This window comes from Phyllostomus discolor, chromosome 2 (genome assembly GCF_004126475.2).
Source record: "Phyllostomus discolor isolate MPI-MPIP mPhyDis1 chromosome 2, mPhyDis1.pri.v3, whole genome shotgun sequence".
Lineage (NCBI taxonomy): Eukaryota > Metazoa > Chordata > Mammalia > Chiroptera > Phyllostomidae > Phyllostomus > Phyllostomus discolor.
Genome location: NC_040904.2, coordinates 195,902,528 through 195,922,183, shown reverse-complemented (window position 1 = coordinate 195,922,183; position 19,656 = coordinate 195,902,528). Strand labels below are relative to the sequence as shown.

Below are 19,656 nucleotides of genomic sequence, written 5' to 3'. Positions count from 1 at the left end.
CACAACTGATTTTCCTGGTTCAGTCATTTTGTTAATCATTCAGCTAACATCTTACACACACCTTCTCTGTGCCAAGCACTATGAGAAGCTCTGGAAGCAAGGGAGGAAGAGGAGAAAGCAGGAAGCAGAATTAATTTTTTGAGCACCTGCAATATGCCAAGCACAGCGATAAGCTCATTTAAAGCACTATCTTCTGTAACTCTCTGTGGGAAAGGTAGTACTGATATGCCCACTTTTTAAAAATGCAAAGTCTTAATGAGAAATATAAAACTTTTGGCAGTTACACAGGAATTTGAATCATGTTTGGCCCCAAAGCTTGAGTGTCTAGCAGCTATTTTACCCTGCTCACCCCTAGAGATGTAGAGGTTAATTCCACTTGATGCCAGTTTACACACAGCTGGGAACAGTGGAACAAATAAGTAATCGCACTACAAGAGCAGACTTGCTAAAATATGGGCCAGTTTTGAGTGCCCATGAGCCCAGGCAGGAGGAGTCAGGACAGCTCCACAAGGATAGGACTCTTACACTATGTCTTGTGTCTTTATCTCCTTCCCAAGACTGTGGCTTTCTTGGGAGCCAGGACCGTGGCTCCTATTTTCCACGCAGTCCCCTTTGCCACAATGAGTGCTCCAGTTGGGTGTGCTGGCCACCAACCAGATAGACAATCAACCCAGGAATGACAAAGTGGGATTCCCAAGTAGAGGGACAATGAAGCCTTTTCAGTTGGTGCATGATTGAGAAGTAAACCCTTTCTTAACCCTTTATGTCTTGCAGGTTTCACTTAGCAAAGCGCCCCCACAAGGCTCTGTACTGCCTCCTGGTGGCCTGGAGGACTCATAGCAGTTGTGGAAATAATGCAGGCCCTTGGGGCTGAGTTCAGAAATGAAAGACAATCAGAGGAATGTGGACTGCAAAAACAAGCACACAGAAGGAAAATAGAGCTCATCAGGTCTGTGCCTTCTCTTATCTGTGGCCCCTGAGGTTTAAAATTCCACTCCTTTTTTTTTTCTTTTCTGCCTAGACCTGCATCTTCAGAAAACCAGATATGCCCAGAGGTGGTAATTCCCACCAGTATTGAGTTCTTGGAACCGGAAAATTTCCCCTAGGGGTCTGGGGAAGGTGATATGGCCTCTTGTGGCTGCAGAGCTCATTCCACCACCATGACAGCTGCTCTGAGAGATGCTGGTACCCTCAATGCCAGTCCACAGGCCAAAGCAGGATGTGCTTTGAGCTGATCACATTGGAACAGCAGTAAGCAAAGGATAAGATCCTATCTTAAGTCATTTGGGGATGTCAGAAGAGGGTCTCCCACCCATAGTTCAAGGCACAAGTAAACATTCAGAATAGATCAATGGACTGCTTTTTCTTTATAAATACCCTAATCTCAAATTAACTTTCCTTGAGATTTACTTCTAGGGTTTTCCTAAAGGCATACATCAAGGTGTGAAATAGAAAGAAGTCAACTCAGCAAACCCTAACCACGCCCTGTGTTAGGGACTAGGGAGTGGAATTGAAAAAGGCAAAGTCACCATTCAAAGTGGAGAATGTGCATTTTCATTATGCACAATTTTAAACAAGGTACAAAATAAAGGTATATAGAGGAAACTGGCATCAGAGAGGAGGCAGGAGTGGGAGAACTCACAAAGGAGAAACATCTGATTGACACACCAGTGACTGACAGTTAGCGCTGGGTATGCATCTTGCATGGCCTCACACAGAAATCTGGGCTCCTGCCCCTTTCCTCCAGTGACTGTCTTCCTCTCCAGCACAACAACATGTCCAGCTCTGCACTCACAGGCTGGACCACCTGCTGTCTTCTTCCTCTGGTGGAGACACAAAAAAACACTGTTTCACAAGCTACAGCTCCTATAGGATGTAGGTTTCCCTAACTCACCTCATTATGAGAGTGTTTGTTCTATTTGCATTCAGACCTCATCATAGTCTGCCCTTTCCAAGGTTGTGGTGTGTCTGTTGACAATCCTGATATGCTGTGTGAGTACCTTTCCTTTCAAATGCCTTCTCTGTCTTTGCCACCTCAGAATTCCTTACCATTGTGTGAACTTCTTTTCTCTAAAACGCTGATTCCTGTGATACACATTCAGCTCATAGCTACCTTTTTTTATTTGAGAGATATGTACATGGAAAGTCTAGTGTATATGCCTGAGCATATCCCATGTTCTGCACATTCCTCATTGCCAAGACGGCATGGACAACTGGGTTCCTCTTTTGCCAATCAGCTTTCCCTTGTTAATCAGAATTGAAATCAAAATTTAGTTCCTCTTTTTACTTCTTCTATATTCAAAAACATAGTCTCCAAACAAAGAAATTTAAGGGTAACTAGATATTCCATGATGTTCTGCTATAAAACTATATATATTAACTTAAAACGCATATCTTCATAATGGAAATTCCCCACAACAACCTTTCCACAGGGTTTGGGTTCTATATTAGTAAAGCATAAACCACAGTTCCTAGTTGGCTGAGTAATCTACAGCATACTCCACAATGTTTTATTCCTTTTATCTCCTCATCTGCTCAAGTAACAGATTTCCACTGTCCTTTTACCCTCTGCTTATTAAATAGTAGACCATCGAGACCTTAATGTTATGCAAATACAGGAACCTGACCTATACTCTATCCTGGAGAAAGAGTTTTCCCAACTTTATTAAAGGACAGACTATACCAGTAGTTCTGAAAATGAGGTCTGGGACAAGCAGCAGCAGCAGCAGCATCGCCTAGAACCTTGCTAAAGGCACAAATTCTCAGGCCCCACCTGAGACTGAGTCAAAACCCTCAGGGTAGGGTCCAGGAAGCTATGTCTTAGACCAGCCTCCAGGAATTCACCCTCCCTGTGTCTTGTCTTTTGGATGTAGCTCTGTATTCAGAACAGTATGTACGGAGCAGCTATTTCAGAATTCTGAGGAAAGAAGGAAGACTGGGAGAAGAGAAGGAAATGTGAACTAACACCAAACTCGTGTATTTTCCCTCCCATACTCCCCACCAAGGCTCAAGGCAGTCCAAAATGAAGACTCGGGCTTCATCAGCATAGACAGAAGGAGCCCCAGGAGAAGACCTCTGGTTCTGGCTCAAAAACATCAGGAATGAAGAAAAGCCACAAAAATGGTAAATGGCTGAGTAAATAAAATATACCATTCTTCTTGAGTTCTTTAAAATATGTTTGACAGTTAAAAGAAAAAATATATAACATTTTCTGGTGGGCCTTTCAATTTGTATAATTGTAATACATGAGAAAACTATGAGGCAAAAGGAAGTTATATGGTGGTAAGATTTCTACACTTCCCTTGAGGTCATTTTGAATAGACTCTGTAAAATTAGACTACCCACTGCAACCCCTAGAACCACCACTAATAAAAGTATGTGAGGCGACATATTCATAAACAAGCTTTTCTGTTGATTCTGATAGTGCTCAAATTGGAAACCAGTGGACTACAGTAAAGAAAAACTTTAAATCTAATTGAAATCCTGATCAGTATTCACTTAGGACACTGAAACCCCAGCTTTCAGAGCTGCAGTGGAAGACTGTGGCCTAGAAAGGGTCTCAAGTGACTATGATGAGCATCAGGAGGAATCACAGGGCCTAAGTCACAGCAGGTAAATGGACTTGCTCCTCAGCCCCACAGCGGGGTAAAGGGGCAGCTCTTTCCTGCCGCTTTCCCTCCCCTGGACTAATAATAGTCAAGGCTGGAAGCCGGACAGTTACACCTCTAGGTTTGTGAGGATCACTAATGTTTTTTGTGAGGAGAGTTTGACGGAAAAAAAATGGAGGGTTTATTATCTAGGTCTTCCCACCAGTTGTAGTAGGAGGAATTCACTTGGTGTTTCTGGGTCTTCGTTTCCTGCTCCTTTTAAGCCCCACCATTCCATACAGTCAGAATGAAGATGAAAACAGTGATACTGAAGATGAGAGGGGCTTAATAGCACCCTAAATGGGATGACAATTACTATTTTGTGGGGATATTACCTATCTCTAAAGAGAGCAAAGAAATTCACAGAAATAATTCAGGTAATTCTCCCACATATCTTAAAGCCCATATCTTCATAATGGAAATTCCCCACCATAACCTTTCCTCGTGAATGAAAGAAATAATCCCTGTCCCCCCAATTAGGGATTTTTGGCAACTGAATCTCAAAGAAATTGAATCCCTCATCCTAACTGGCTGGGATCTGGGTACATGGAGAAGAGGTAGGAAAGAGAAGAAAATTCTGGACTGAAACAGTAATTCAGGAAGAGAGCCACTGAGGAAAAATTCTGATTGAAGGCATCCATGATTTTAAGCTCTAAAGAAAATTGTAACTGGAGATATAAATTTGGGAGCTCTCCTACCTAAAGCTGGTGACAGAAATGTTGGGAGTACAATAAATCATCTTGAGAGTAGCTGTAAAATGAGAAGAGAGCCTTGGAATGAGATTTGAAGAAGTCCAACATTTAAAAATCAGAGCAGAATAACCCAACCAAGGAGACCTCCAGGAAGTAGCCAGGGAAGTAGAAGAAAAATCAAGAAAGTCTGGAATCAGGGAAGGTAGTGTTTCAAACAGAAGGGAATGGTCAACCTTGCTGAATGTGGCGAACAGGTTAAGGAAGCTGAGAACTAAAAACAATTCTCTTAGGTTTAGCACCAACTGGAGGACCCTTGTCATCTGTGTAAGAGCCCTTGGGGCAGAGTGGTGGGAACAGAGGCAGATGGAAGTAGCTTGGCTAAGAGGTAAAGAAATAGCAAGTACAAATACTTTGAAAGTCTATGAGATACTTACTTTACTATAAAGTGTAGCAATTAAGATAATGAGGTACCAGAAGTGCCCTTCTAGTTGTTAGGTGAGATGCAGCCTGATTCATGAATTGCTTAATAAAGCCAAACAGCTCTTCAAAAAAATAATAATAATGAGGCATTAAGACAGGATGGTCAAGCAGAGAATGAAATAAATTAGAGAGTCTAAAAGGCAGATACACACACTTGATTTGTGATACAAATAATGCTGCAGAGCAGTGGGGAGAATAATTCTTCCAATAAATGATGCTGGGTCAATTGAATATCCATGTGAAAAAAAATATTAATTTTGACTCAGACCTCATACCACACACGCAAAAATCAAGTTTATATGGATTGCAGATCTAAATGTGAAGGGTTAACCAATAAATGCTCTGACAATAACATAAAAGAACACATTCATGACTTGGATAGGGACAATTTCTTAAACAGAACACAAAAAGCACTAATCATAAAAATAGATCAATAAATTGGACTAAAATAACAGTAAGAACCTCTGTCTACCGAAAGACACAATTAAAGAGTGAAATGGAAAACCACAGTGTGGAAAGAAGGTATTCGCAAAATACATGTTCAGCACAGGACTTAAACCAAAAATGAATGAAGAACTCCATCAGATCAGTGAGGAAAAGACAGATAACCCATATTTTTAAATGGTCAAAAGACTTGAACAAAAACTTTACAAATGAGAATATCCAAATTGCTAAAAAAGAAAAATGCATGTGAACAAGTTTTCATCTCATTATTCATCAGACATTACTAATTAAAACCACACTGAGATATCACCACACATGTACCAGAATGGCTAAAATATAAATGACTGACAATACCAAGTGTTGACAAGTATGTGGAAGAAACCAGAACTCTCATACCCAGCTAATGGGAAGTATAAATTGCTACAAACTCTTTGGAAACTGTGCAGTAATGTCTACTAAAGCTAAAAATATGCAAGCCATATAACCTAGCAATTCCACTCCTAAGTATATACCCATCAGAAATGAATTCACCAAAAGATATGTAAAAAAATAGTCACAGCAACACTATTCATAAGAGACTAAAACAAGAAACAACTGTAATGCCCATCAGTAGTAGAATGGGTAAGTAAATTGAGGTACACTCAACCAATGAGATAAATACCAGCATAGTAACAAATAAACCACCACTACACACAAAAGTATAGATGCATCTCACACAATTAAGGTTGAGCAAAAAAAAGAAAGGTAGACACAGAAAATATACTGTATGATTCTACTTATATGATTCAAAAACTGGGAAAAACTCCTGTGTGATGCTAGAAGTCATGACCTTTGGGGGAGGGGTTGCCTGTGACTGAGTGGAGGCGTGGGGGTGGCGGGGGGGTGCTTCTGGAGGCTGGAATGTTCTTTCTTCATCTGGATGGTGGTTACACAAGTGTATCCACTTAGTGATAATTCATCAAGTTGTGCACTTATGATCTGAGTATTTTTCGATGTCACACTTCAAAAAAAAAGTTTGGTTTGGTTTGGTTTTTAACCCTGGCTATGAAGAGGGGAAGTGAGCAGGTCATAACTGGAGGGGGGTACTAGGTTTAAAGAGGTGTTTCTCAAAACAGGGGAGGGGGGAAGGAGCGTGTGAAAGCAAGCTGCAGCCCAGGAAGTTGCTGTCTCTTGCTGAAGTGGAAGAGACCCCCCTCTGTCTGCCTGAGTGGGGCTCTGCCTTCTAGCCAACAGGCGGCTATGCATACACAGTAGGAGCTTTGCAGACTCACTGATGAAAACGTCCCTCTAAACCAGCAATTTTCAACCCGTGTGCCACTGCAGAAACCCCGATGTGCCGCAAGAATTTTTAAAACACGCAAACCTGACTATTTATTTAGTCAGGGGCACTGAGCTCTTTTCCCATAGATTGTCCAAGTCAAAAAACAATGGCAGCCAACACAACAACAGCCATTTGGTGAAAATGAAACAAAATTATGCCTATTTTTTGTTAGATCAGCAAAAAATACATTTTTGGTGCCCTGCAGACTTTTGGTAATTAGTTTATCTGTGCCATGAGATGAAAAAGGTTGAAAATCACCACCCTAGTCAGTACTCCCAGCTCAGAGGGCCAGCAAGTCTCTCTTTAATAGTCATTTCTGACCACATCTCAGGGGACTACGGACTACATGTTACTGAGAATTCTAATAACTCAGCCAAACTGCATCATTTTCGCCTTCAGAGGAGGAAACAGATGCATTTAGTGGGTTAGCATCTACCCCGCCTTCCCTCCCCCCACCCCACCCCTCACCCCGGCCCCGTGGGTTCTGTGATCCTCGGTCAGGTAAGTGCACAGAACCCCGGGGAATAAGACAGCAGTGCAGTGCCTGGCACTGAAACACAGCCTCAGCTCCGCCTCTGAAATCCTCAGTTTCTACAAAATGGGAACAATAATTTCACAACTGCTACTTTACAATAACTTTTTTAAGAGAAAATAAAAGTCTGGCATGTACTCAGGTGACCACAAATGTTTGTTCCCGTTCTGCTCCCCACTTCCCCAGGGAAGCAGAAGGTTCTTACAAGAGAGAAACAGCTCTGTCTTGCAAAGAGCTCACAAACCAGGGACGCAAAGGTCCCTAGGATTCCAGACACGTGTTCTTAAGACCACGCAGTCTCCTGGCGTGGTGTCTGCCAGTCTGCAGGACAGCTAATCCCTCTTCCTTTGCACAGTGGTCATTCAGATCGCTCACATAATTCACAGGGGTTTCAGTGTTTCTATACAGTTTGGGTGTGTGTGCTTTTCCTAGATCAAGGAGGGGGTCAGCGGGGGAGGTAGGGGACACAGCAGCACAACTGTATGTGTATGTGTTTCAAGCTGCAGCTGTTTATTTCCCCAGACGAATTTTTAAATCACTCCAAATTCATCAGCATCTTCTGAGGAAGACTTCTAACTAGAAGAAACCATGTTCAAAATTCAGGAGCTGTGGTGGGGTAGAGAGGCAGAGAATCGGGTTGGGGCAGGATGTATGAATAACGCTTTTATCCTGTTCCCTCTGCCACTCAAGATCTGACAGTCTCTCAAGAGCGGCATCAGCTCACCTCCACGCACAGCCTCGGATTTCAAGTTAATCTTGGTACACCGAGAGCCCTGGGAGGTTGGAGCCTACCACTGTGCCCAACTTCTCCCTCCAGCTCCGGTTCAAGGTAAAGAGTGAAGAAAGGTGTGAGCAAGTGGGAGACAAAGTTCTCTGGGTAGGCATCCATTCCTGAGCCAGTCCTAGGCATGAGAGTTTTAACTTCCCATGCCTAATACTCAGCACCCATCTGGAGGTCAAAGGAGGATGTAAAATGCTTTTGTAAACTTGAAAAAGTTAGTGAACCTCCAAGGGTCTCCATCTGTCAAATGAGACAAGCATTAAAGACTCTCGAAGATCCCTTCCAACCCTGGAGTTCTCTCTCAGTCATCAGGGCTTACATTAAAATGAAATTGAAAAAATTAAAATAAAATGAACTTTCCCTTTTCAATAAAAAATCGGGGGCACATTCACTCTCCATCTGCATTTAACTTGTGGCCCCAGCCACCTTGGCCCAGCCCCTGCCCTGGACAGGAAATGGAACCCCCAACCCCCTCGTCTGGCATTCAGTCACTTCATCTGCTGAGTATTTAATTAGAACTGGTGATGGCTGCTTGGAGAGAGCCAAGGCCGGGAGGGCAGTAGGTGTCTCCGTGTTCTCGGCTCAGGAGACTAGAGAAAGCTGGACAGCTGGGACAGGTCTCATTCTAGGCCGTCCCCCTGCTGGCAGCACTTGATGGCTTTCAGTGTTCATCAGCTCAGATGCTCTCCCGGGGAAGGCCATGGACTTCAGATTGGGTGGGGCCCCTCTCGGCAGGGGAACCGGCTCTCCCCGTCCCACTGCCTTCGTGGTTTGCTTTCTGAAGGCCAGAAATTCATGTTTCCACGCCGAGTAAGCCTGCAGCGCAGGCTGCAAAAGGGACCTGGAGATGTTAGCAAACCCAGGCAGGAAGTAACAACGAGCAGATTCAACCTGGAAAAATGTGGCCGTTGCATCTGGGGATAAATAATCAGAAACACAAATACTCAGGTGGGAGGGAGATGCCTGGAACAGGAAGCAGCCAGACAGCATTTGGAGAGGAGCTTGCAATGTGATCTAGTGACAAAGAAATTGCTGGGGGATTCACAAGCTGGATGCACAGAGGTGATACCCCAACAAGAACAACGAAGGAACAGGGGCGGAGCCAAGCAGCTGTTCTTTGCCTCTCTAGAGGCCAGGACTATGTGGACCAAGGGGTTGAGATGGTAGCAAGAGAGGTTCAAGCCAGACTCTGGAAAGAAGCTTGTCACTATGAAGCATAGGGAGATAGTGTCCAAGATGATGGAAGAGTGTCTGGGAAGATGTCGGAAGCAATGGGGCACAGGAAGCCTGTTCCAGAGGCAGAGGCATGGACAAGGTGACCTGCAGACACCTCATGCAGCCCACCAACAAGAGGGATTCTGCAGAAAACAGTGAGCCAATCTGCTTATAGATGCCACAGAAGATGAGAAATGCAAGAACCCAAATTAGCCAAAAACACTAAAATTTAAGAGCTTGGGAAAGTCGTGTAATTTGAGACAAAGCCAGGAAAAGATCCAATCTACAGCGGACCAGACACCCTCCTCCTCAGGCCCACAAGGAAGATATTTTCCAATCCTCCCACTGGCGCCATTGCCGAGGACATGGGAGCCTCAAAATGAGGCCCCTGAGACAAATCCCCATGTACCTTAGACCCAGAGGGGCCAATCAAGTGCATGCCATCCGACCTGCTCCTTCACCAACATATGGTTGCTCTTGGAGGGACTGAGGTTAGACCTTGAGAAGAACTTCCCTCCTGAGTTTTGAGATACTGCAAGAACATGCAAAAGAGGCCATTTACATTCTCACTTCCTCTAGTAGTTTCCTAAGCTCAATGGTGCTTTGAGTTGTATAGGAGGAGAGAGCCCTTTGCAGGTAAAGCCCGGTGAGAGAGCTACAGGTGTGCCTTGCTTCAGTCAAATGTGAGATTAAAAGTCCAGGTTAGAAAGCAGATAAATTAGGCTGATGATTCACTTTCAAAAAGGACTCATTATAACAAGCTGCCATATTTTGCCATGTATAATGCACTCTCGTGTATAATGCACACCCACGTTTTTGTGTGCATTGTACACGGGATTACCAAACCCATAGTATGTATTCATTATACCCATGTATAGTGCGCATCCTTACATTTTCCTCAAAAATTTGGACATAAAAGTACACATTATACACAGCAAAATATGGTACATTAATACACTGAAAATTTGCCCTGGCTGATGTGGTTTAGTGGATTGAGTGCCACCCAGTGAAGCAAGGGACCTCTGGTTTGATTCCCAGTCAGGGCACATGCCTGGGTTGCAGGCCAGGTCCCCAGTAGGGGGTGTGTGAGAGGCCACCATACATTGATGTTTCTCTCCCTCTCTTTCTCCCTCCCTTCACCTCTAAAAATAAATATTTTTAAATGCCCTGAAAATTTGATGAGAATTTTAAAAATACTTGTTCAGTATAGCAGGCTAGACTTGTAGCTCAAACCAGGCACTAATGTGGATGCCCTATTCACCAGCCCAATGATTCCAGGGGGTAGCTTCCTGGGGACCATTCAACCTTCTGGTGAGGTATTTGATATGGGGTCTTAGCTCTTAGGCACGCTTTCCAGAGCCTCTAGAAAGAAGGCGGGAAGCAGCTGTCTTGGCAGGGGTCCCTCCAGGGCATTTGGATAGCAGGCAGGTGTCAGAGTCTCAGGCTGGTCCTTGCAGCCAGACTAGTAGGGGAATACAGGTGGTTAAGGTGGGAAAGCACCTCCCATTTACAGACAGGTACACCTAGAGCCACAAAAAGTCAAAAGCACTTCAGGGATCTTTGGACCTGAGATTAAGGAACTAGAACAACTAAAACAGCTTGTGACACATGCCTGACACCAGGCACTGCTCTGGGCATTTTGACGTAGGTTATCCAGTCATTTGCTTCCTTGACAAATGTTTAAGTACCCAAGATGTGACAGTCTTGTTTGAAACAATTCACACAGATCAGATAAGACTGCAGTGACTGGAGACACCCTAGGATTTGCCCAAGGTCAGACATGCCTTGGTGGCTGAGCTGGGGTTTGGATTCAGCCTGACACTCCCACTTTGCTTTACATCAGAACTTTCTCCTTCAGGAGACCTTCCAGCCCTGCCCCTCTTGGTTCTCGTCTTCATAACGAGACAGTTAGTATGTGTACAGACAAGGTCTGTGCAGGTGATTTGCAATTACCCAAACCAGTGGAGGTGAGTGCTACAGCAGCTAAACTACAGCCCTTTGGTCGTGGGGGGAATGACACTCCGTGTTTGAGGGAGGAAGATCCCAGCACGTCTGTCTGATTCAGCTTGGCTTAGGCTGAGATTAATGACTGAATTAGGTTCCATTTCCTGAGCATCCTAACAGCAGGAGGGAACGACCCAGAATGCATGAGGCTGTTAGCGGATTAACCATTCACCCTCCATAAGTAGCCCATACACGCAACAAACCTGCACATTTGCAGGGGTCATCCTGCGCAGCCCTGAAAAATCGCCTGCCTTCTGTTTCCTTCATTAAATAAACACTGACCTCTCCAAATGTGCTGACCATGTCAACGACCTCCTCCTTCAGCCCAGACCAGCATAAGCCTCTGCACATAAGGGGCGCTCCATCCCAAATGTTGCCTGGCTGTTACAGCATTAGGCTCCACTGTAAGCGGCTTATGACAGCTGGGGTAAAGGAAGGAGGGAGGCCTGGCTGGGGCCATGGGGAAGAGGAAGGAGCCAATATGGTGTGCTTTCCACCCCCCTGTTCCATCTGCTGGTGCCCAATACACCACCATGTGCCTAAAGCTTTGATCCCTATTAAAAGCGCAACAACTGCAAGCAGAGTTCTACTGAAGGGTCCGAAGGAAAGACCTCCGAGAGGAGGCAAAGGAGGAAGAGTGGTGGGAAAAGCAGGAGGGAGAGGCCTCAGAAGAAGGGGGCTGAGCACGCCAAGACTAACGCCCCCTGGTGCCAGCATCATCCCGCCTGGTGCCAGCCCTGCTCCCAGGGAGAGCTGATATTCCTTGCTGGCTCACTATCTTCTTTGCTGGAGCCCTAGGGGGCCCTGAACTCCACCTTGCACCCTGTACTCTTCTCCAGTTCTTACTGTGTCATCCCCTTGCCTCATTCTCCTGGGAACCCCTGCCACCTCTCACTCCTGCCTGCTGGATCCAGTTCCATCTAGCTGTCTCAGGGGTGGTCCTGAGCAGATTGGCTCTTGCCACAAACACAGGTAATTAAAAGGTATCTATCTGCAGGAATCCAGCTGTTTCCCAATCCATAACCTCCCACCTAGGCAGATAAGAAGGGAGATAAAGGTGGGCAGAATGGCAGACAAAGATGTGAGTAGAGAATATTCAAGCTCAGGGGCACCCTCCTCTCCTGAACCTGCTTCAGCTGCTGACACCCCTAGTGATGAGAGTAAGGACTCCCCCTCCCGCATACCAAGCTCAGAGGGCAGAAGCCTTAGCCTTGCAGGAGCGGGACACTGCAGTGACAGAGAGTGCAAACTCAGTGTCTGAATCCCTTACTGACACCAGCTGTTTGACCTCAGCCAAGTGATGTAAGCTCAGTTTTCTTATCTGCAAAATAGGTGCAGTAACAAACTTTATTAGGGCTATTTATAAGGATTAAGTGAATTACTCTGTGTACCTAGTACAGTAGGAAGAATTTGTTGTCACCCTGGCTGGTGTAGCTCAGTGGATTGAGCACGGGCTGTGAACCAAAGCATTGCAGGTTCGATTCCCAGTCAGGGCACATGCCTGGGTTGCAGGCCACAGCCCCCAGTAACCACACATTGATGTTTCTCTCTCTCTCTCTCTCTCTCTCTCTCTCTCTCTCTCTCTCTCTCTCTCTCTCCCTCCCTTCCCTCTCTAAAAATAAATAAATATAATCTTAAAAAAAGAGAGAGAGATTAACAAGCTCCCAAGAACAGACAGTATATTTAATGGTGAAATATCACAAAAAAATAAAAAAAATGTTGTCATTACTAATAAGCTCAAAAGCAGCAGCCCTGTGCTCAGAGAAGGAGGGTGCAGATTCCAGAGGGCCCCGTGGCAGCAGGGAGAGAGCAGCTATTCCTGGCAACCCTGGGAAGGAGATTTCTGGTGACTGGATGAACGCAGGGTCCCAGCACCAGGAGGCCTTCAGGAGATAGCCATCAGCAGTTCCTGACACAGTGTCCATGAGAAACAGTGTCTACAGTTTTTCCTAAAGGAGTTTTACATTGCTTCATGGAGACGAGCCTGGCATCAACACAAACATCATCAAGTCCATAACAAGGCTAATCATCCCGAGCTGTGGAATTTGTCCAACAGTACAGAACTAGATGTTTAAAGAAAGAAGAGAGAGAGAGAACTAGAGAGAAAGGGAGGATGGGAAAATAGAAAAAATACCTGCTAAAAACCCCGAGGACTCAACCTCTTCCCCAGCAGGTCACCAAAATCCCCCCAACGCTGGATCAGAGGGCAGCCCATAGGGCTCAGGCTCCCCACAGAAGGTCTCCACACACACAGACACACATGCTCACACACACAGAGCCCAACTCCTTGACTGTCTCTCTCTGCCCCTCTCTCCCACCCTCCCTCACCCCTAGTTTTGCTCCCCTCAGCCCTCTCCTCAGGGTGGGTGGCTCTGAGGGGGCTGCAGGTTGCTTTGGTATTTCCTTCACTGTCTGGGAAAGCAGATGGAAGAACCAAAGCACAGCTGCTGCCTAAGAAGCAGGGATGGGAGAAGACTCAAGTGGAGAGCAAGCTGAGGTTCCAGGTGCTGAGACAGGGGGCGGGGCTAGGAGGAGAGCGAGGCTCCCACCTTCTTTGGAAAGCCTTCCCTGCCAACCCAGCTCTTGGGGATCGCTCCTTGCCATGAACAACTCTACATGTCTTGTCTTTGCTGCACATCGTACTGTGAATCCATTCAACAAACATCACTGAGTATCTGCTACGTGTCAGGCACTGCACCAAAAAGAAAGAAAGAATAAAACACAATTCCTTTTCTCAAAGTCTTCAAACTATACCGGGGGACAAGTGAAGTTCCAGGGCATGTACTGTTCGGGTAATGTTGCCCAAGTACGAAACTAGGGGCAGGAGATTATGGACACACCCAACAGAGCATCACATACCAGTTTTAAGTAACGAGAAAGTCTCTTTTCAATTATTTTGCAAAGATGAAGCCTCGGTTGGATGCCAATACATCTTTAACTTCTCTGACACTGATTAAGCTTCCTTTAAAAAAATTTTTTTAATTGAGGTGTAATTGACATGCACTGTTATATTAGTTGCAGGTGCACCCCATAATAGGCTTCCTTCCCAACAAAGAGTGAGCAGTCCCCTCTAGCCTAGGACCTTTCATAGCCGACTGTATCCAGCCAGAAATTAGTGCTGTTATCTTCTTTTCTGGGGTGGTTTATTTTTGTAGTTATTGTCTATTTGTTGGCCAGGGATATTGGTTCCCCATTGTTTATAATAACATATTTCTTTTAAAAATAAATTTAGGTTTAAAAAGTAAGTCAATTTGGCAAAAATATTCAGCAACTAACAATATGAAAAGTACATGCTTATGCCTAGAATCACGAAACTGGTAAGCAGTGGTATCCCAAATAACGATCATGGTATTAAATAACGGAAACTACAAGACCCTTTACAAGGGGAACCCAGAGAAGAAGTAACCAGCACATGTGACGCTGTGAGTATATCCCTCATTTCCCAACTAGTCCGTAAACCCCTGCATCGCCTCCCTTTGGGGTTGCCTAATCCACAATTGGACATGTTCTTTCATTCAGAAAATGGGAAGGAAATTCAACTCAGCTCATAGGGAGTGTAAAAAATTGGATAATTAAAGCAAAACACGGGGAGGGGGTTGCAGGGCTGGGTGAAAAAGGTAAAGGGATTAAGCAAAAAAAAAAATTCACATAGACACAAGCAACACTATGGTGATTACCAGAGGGAAAGGGGGGTGGAGGAGGTAGAAGAGAGTAAAGGGGGATAAATAGTGATGGAAGGCTTACTTAGGGTAGTGAATACACAATATAATATGTAGATGATGTGTTGTGGAAATGGACACCTGAAAACTATATAAGTTTATTAAACAATGTCACCCACCCCAATACATTCAGTAAAGAAGAAAATAATAAAAATGCAAACACATCACAATTTTATTGACAAAAAAAGAAAAGCAAAATGCAGACAGATGGGAGAGCCCACTGGACCCTCTGGCAAACAGGGAAAACCCAAAGCAAGAAGGAACTCCACACCATTTCTGCAAAGAACTGAGGAAATAATGGCACTTCATTATATAACAACATGCTACCTATGGAGTTGTTGCCTACGCATCTCAGATAAGAAAATAGACCCAGCACGGCTAAGACTTGCGTAAAGGTACACACCGGTGAATCCCACTCATTGCCCTCCACACGCAAAGTTCTTCCCACTTAGTCCTGCTGCTGGAAATCTGGGTGATGGGCAGGAAGAAACTCCCACTGACAGTCACCGGTGTCCTAAAAGGTCTGCTGGCAAAGCTGGGACCCCCACTCCAGGCCCCACTCACAGGCTGTGTGGCCCAAGGTCGCCAAAGGCATCCTTTCCAACTCCTCAAAGCACTGTGAGGACTTTACACAGCAATGTACATAAGACAGTAACCATGGATGGGAGGGCAGGTGCTAGGGGCCAGTGGCGCACCCATGCAGACCCTGAGGGCCCCGTGGCTTCAGCTGCAATCTTTTGGGGCTTTCCATGTCTGCACTTGAGAAAGAAGACACAACAGAACAGCACACCCATCAGACCCCACTCCTTCTGACTTCCGGTTTCTGAAAACGTACTAAAACCCCACAGGCCCTCCCTGAGGCCTGGGAAGCCTTGAACCTCAGAAAAAGGCCTGTGGAAGAGCTGAATGGAAATGCCCTCACCTGGATGGGCTCCGAGACAAGGGAGAAACACAGCTTTGGCTAAAACAGCCACAGCCAGGCCTAGCCCACTCCTCGACACCTGGCAGCAATGGATCCCCAAGCAGAAACTCAGCAAGAGTTTCTACAAGAAACTCTGTAACTACAAGAACATCAGTGGTCACTTCATCCAGGCCCACGCCCAATCCCTTGGACTGTGCAGCAAATGAGATGCCCAAACCAGCAATGCTTAAGGGACAAGGAGTACATTCTGGGAGGCATCAGAATGGATCCGGGGTTCCCATAAATGGCAATTTCCATGAATCTTTCTGAGGAGATTCATAACATTCCGGCCATGGCTGAGCTCCTCGGCAAGTCGAGAGGGATGGGAAGATGGGCAGGCGGGGTCCCTACAGTGTACTGTCCACTTCAGAAGACAAAGACACGGTTAACTACCCTGCCAGCTCTTCTTCCTTTTGCTTCCGCTGTCCTGCTCCTGCAGTCACGGTGCACAGAGCAGGGAAGGCTGGGGACACATCGGGGATGTTGCTTCTGTCCATAGCCTGGATGTAAACGGGCGCACCCTCTCCCCTGGAGAAAGGCCATCGCTCCACTTACACTCGCCGCTCCACTCCCCCTTTGCTCATCCAGAACCAGGTCCAGCCTTCCTAGCAGCATGCATCACAGATGCTCAGGAACGTCTCAGCAGGCAGGGGCCTCGGAGCCCAGCCCTGGTCACAGCACTCTCTGCAGAGCCTTTCACAAAAGTCCTGAAAACACCAGCGTGCTTAACTCCAGCATTCGAACGACGAACGATTTTAGTTCAAGAACCCGTAACGCAAGCCACAGAAAATCACAAACAAAACTAAGTTGCAAAATGAAATGTGATTGGCCAATTCTAAGTTTTCCCACTAGTATCCTTTTGCTTTTCACTTACTGCCTTTGCCTTTGGTAAGTGCTGACTGGCAGATGAGGAATAATAGTTTCCAAACATTTAAGGAAAAGATATATAACAGCCATTTTAAATTGAGAAAATTATCTTTATCAATGTAATTTTTCATTAAGTTGAGAAAATGGTCCATTTTTATTTCAGCAAGGACTACGTGAGTCGATGTCAGAGAAAGCCAGCACAGTTTCAGGTGCACAGTTGGAGAATCCCTGATTATGCCCGAACTTCTCCCTTTCCAGATGGGGACGCTGAGGTTCAGAAGGGGGCCAGTTGGTGGAAGAATGAGGCCTAGAACCCAGGTCTTCTGATGCTCAGCCCAACCCTCTTTCTGCTCCATTTCCTCCTTGGGTTCAAGCACACCATGGACTGATCCACATGCTCCCAAATGCAAATAGCCATGCAGACCCCAAGCAGCATGCAGGGGCTCAGCTGAGGTCACAGCTGTGCACAGCCTACCTGGCCCACGAATCAGGCCCCTGCCTCAGGACTCCTCAGGACCCTTCTCTGAGCCAGGTGGTCTCAAGAGAGCAGCTGACAGATGTCCGTACCTGGTCTCCCCTCACACAGCAGACAGGCAGACAGCCACTCAGAGCCTGGGGCTTCTCCTGAGTTTTAGGGGTTATGTTCAGGGAGTCATAATCTAGTTTGGGCCTTGGAGACACAGAAGACTCAAATGAAATCGATGGCCCCCTTCTTAGAGTGTTTTTCAATGCATAAAATACAGGATCATAAGGAAAATAAATATATAGAAATATAGTTACCAAAATATTTATATATAATGTGAAATAGTAATATACATGTTTATCAACACATTAAATGGCAAGACCTAGAGCACATCCAAAAATTGCCATAATTCAAAACAGTAATAATGATAAATTATTGGATATTTGTGGGACAACTGTAGTGTGACATGAATCCACATGTGATTTCTATTGGAGACAGACTTGGAGGGACTCACAGTAATATAGTTTTGTGCCTGTGACCTTCATTGAAGTACATGCTTGAGACTCAGTTCAATGTTGGTGAAAATAAAGCACAATTTCCTATCTCCCAAGTTTATGATTTCTACCCCCTGAATTCTATTCACAAAACGCACAAGGTTTAAGAACCTCTGATGCTGCCACATAGCCCCAGAGCTGATCAGATCTAAGGTACAGGTACCCTAATGAGCTGCTAACCAGAGATAGCAGGGAGACCCTGTCTGCAGTGAGGAACAGGGACACTTAAGGCTGCAGGGGCCCCAGCACCATCCTTACCACCCATTGAGCAACAGATGCTGCTGGGTATCTCCAGGCCTCAAGGCTAAAAAAAGGACCTGATCATTACAATATACACACTTCAGCTAAACTCAGAAACATGCACGGTCCTTCCCAGCATCTCCGCTCGCAGAGAGAGGGTGAATCCTTCCTGGAGACCACAGCCCATTCATTTCTGCTGGGACCCTGAGCACCTGGGGGCAGGGAGAAGGAAGCTGATGTCGCCAAGAGTTTCACGGCAGAGGTAAGACATCCCCGAGTCACCCAGACCATTAGTCACTCTTCCAGAACTCTCCTCCCACTCTGCTACTGCACTTTAGACCTCACTGTATGACTCTGTGGTCAAGTTCACTTCCCCTAATAGACTATGAGGTCCTTGAAGGCAGGGACTGTGTCTTATTCACCTCTGTGCCATCAGTTCTTGGCCCAGGACGTGGCACCTGGAAGTGCTCACTACATGTCTGCTAAATGACAGGCGGGAGATGGGGGGCCAGGAACGGGGCCTGCAAGTTCTCCCCAAGCAGCTGATTTCTCCCTGTGTGTCTAGGAGCCCAAAATACCTAGCACTGCCATGAAGAGGAATGATTAGCAGGATTTGGTGACCGTCTCTTCGCCAAATAACAGAGACTGATGTAAATGATAGCAGGAAGCTTGAATGATGCTCAAAGTATTTAACAAACAGCACAGCATATTGTTAAGTCAGAACAGGCATCAGCCACGGACCCCTGACAGTCATACCAGAAGCACCAGTTGGACATCAGCCTCGTGGGAAGATAAGTTAACTCCAAGGAAAGCGGACCTGACCGAAGGAAGTCAGCCCATCTTGACTTAGTTGTTTGCACAGACTCTCTAAAAATCGATATTTCATTTCCTTGAAGTATTAATTAGCAGCATGTGCTTGTACAAGTCACGTACAGTTTCTGCTCTCTGATGGAAATGAAGGAAATTGCAAGCCGTTTTAGCTCTAATATCCGATGATCCCACGTTCTCATACCACACAGATTGTATCTGGTGACAGAGACCCAGCAAAACAAACAGCCAGTGAGGGGTGCCCAGGCCAGAAGCCCTGAGCCAGGTCCACTGCTCACCCAGTCTCACTGGGTGAGACTGGCAAACAATCAAAGCCCAGAACCTCCTTCCAGCTCCTTTGGAGGAACCCTAGAGACCTCCAAGAGGCCTCATCAATAAATGAAGGAAAGATACCAGACACCAAGGCCTTGATAAAAGGCCACACCCAGCTCCCTGCCACCTCCAGTTTAACACTGAGCCTGCTTTTCCTTCTACCCGATGCCCACTTTCTTTCATAACCCGGGCAGTGCTTACCTGCAAAGCTGGCTGACTGTGTAGCCCAAACAGCACCCTTGGGAAGTCATTTTAAGAGACTAAGTGGGGGAGAAGCTAGGAGACCTAGTTTCAAGGCACACCCTGTGCCTCACTGGCTTGACCAGGCTCTTTGGGTTTCCTATGACAGAGACACAAGGGCTGCTTAGCCACCTCAGTGGGGCAGCCATGCACATCAGGCGAGAATATTGAATGTTGATTTTTTTTATCACACACTCTTTGAGAAAGGAAGTAGAGATTTACCCGGTTGGCGGGTACCTCACTCCCCCTCCTCGTGTCTCTCTGTCCCCCCACCCGCAGACTTCCTCGAGGCCGCCCCTCAGGGATCAGATCACCCCACCAGCTCTGAGTGGCGCTGTGCAGCCCCGGGGCACGGG

The 19,656-nt window shown here is 45.9% G+C and overlaps 1 protein-coding gene and 1 long non-coding RNA gene across 8 annotated transcripts in view; one reads left to right on the top strand and one right to left on the bottom strand.

The window, feature by feature from the left end:
* The window catches only part of ANO2 (anoctamin 2), a 318,934-nt gene that overhangs the window by 272,652 nt on the left and 26,626 nt on the right, over positions 1–19,656 (bottom strand). The window contains exon 1 of one of the 7 annotated variants that reach the window (XM_036019425.1): positions 11,399–11,501. The exons of the other annotated variants lie outside the window; for them this stretch is intronic. Coding sequence (XP_035875318.1) covers positions 11,399–11,467 — 69 coding nt within the window. The 5' untranslated portion in view covers positions 11,468–11,501. Of the gene's footprint in view, positions 1–11,398; positions 11,502–19,656 lie in introns of those variants that run through there. 7 annotated transcript variants of the gene reach the window in all.
* On the top strand, positions 341–3,141 carry LOC118499155. Its single transcript, XR_004901670.1, has 3 exons — positions 341–535; positions 775–949; positions 3,006–3,141. It is a non-coding gene; the product is annotated as an uncharacterized LOC118499155 (long non-coding RNA).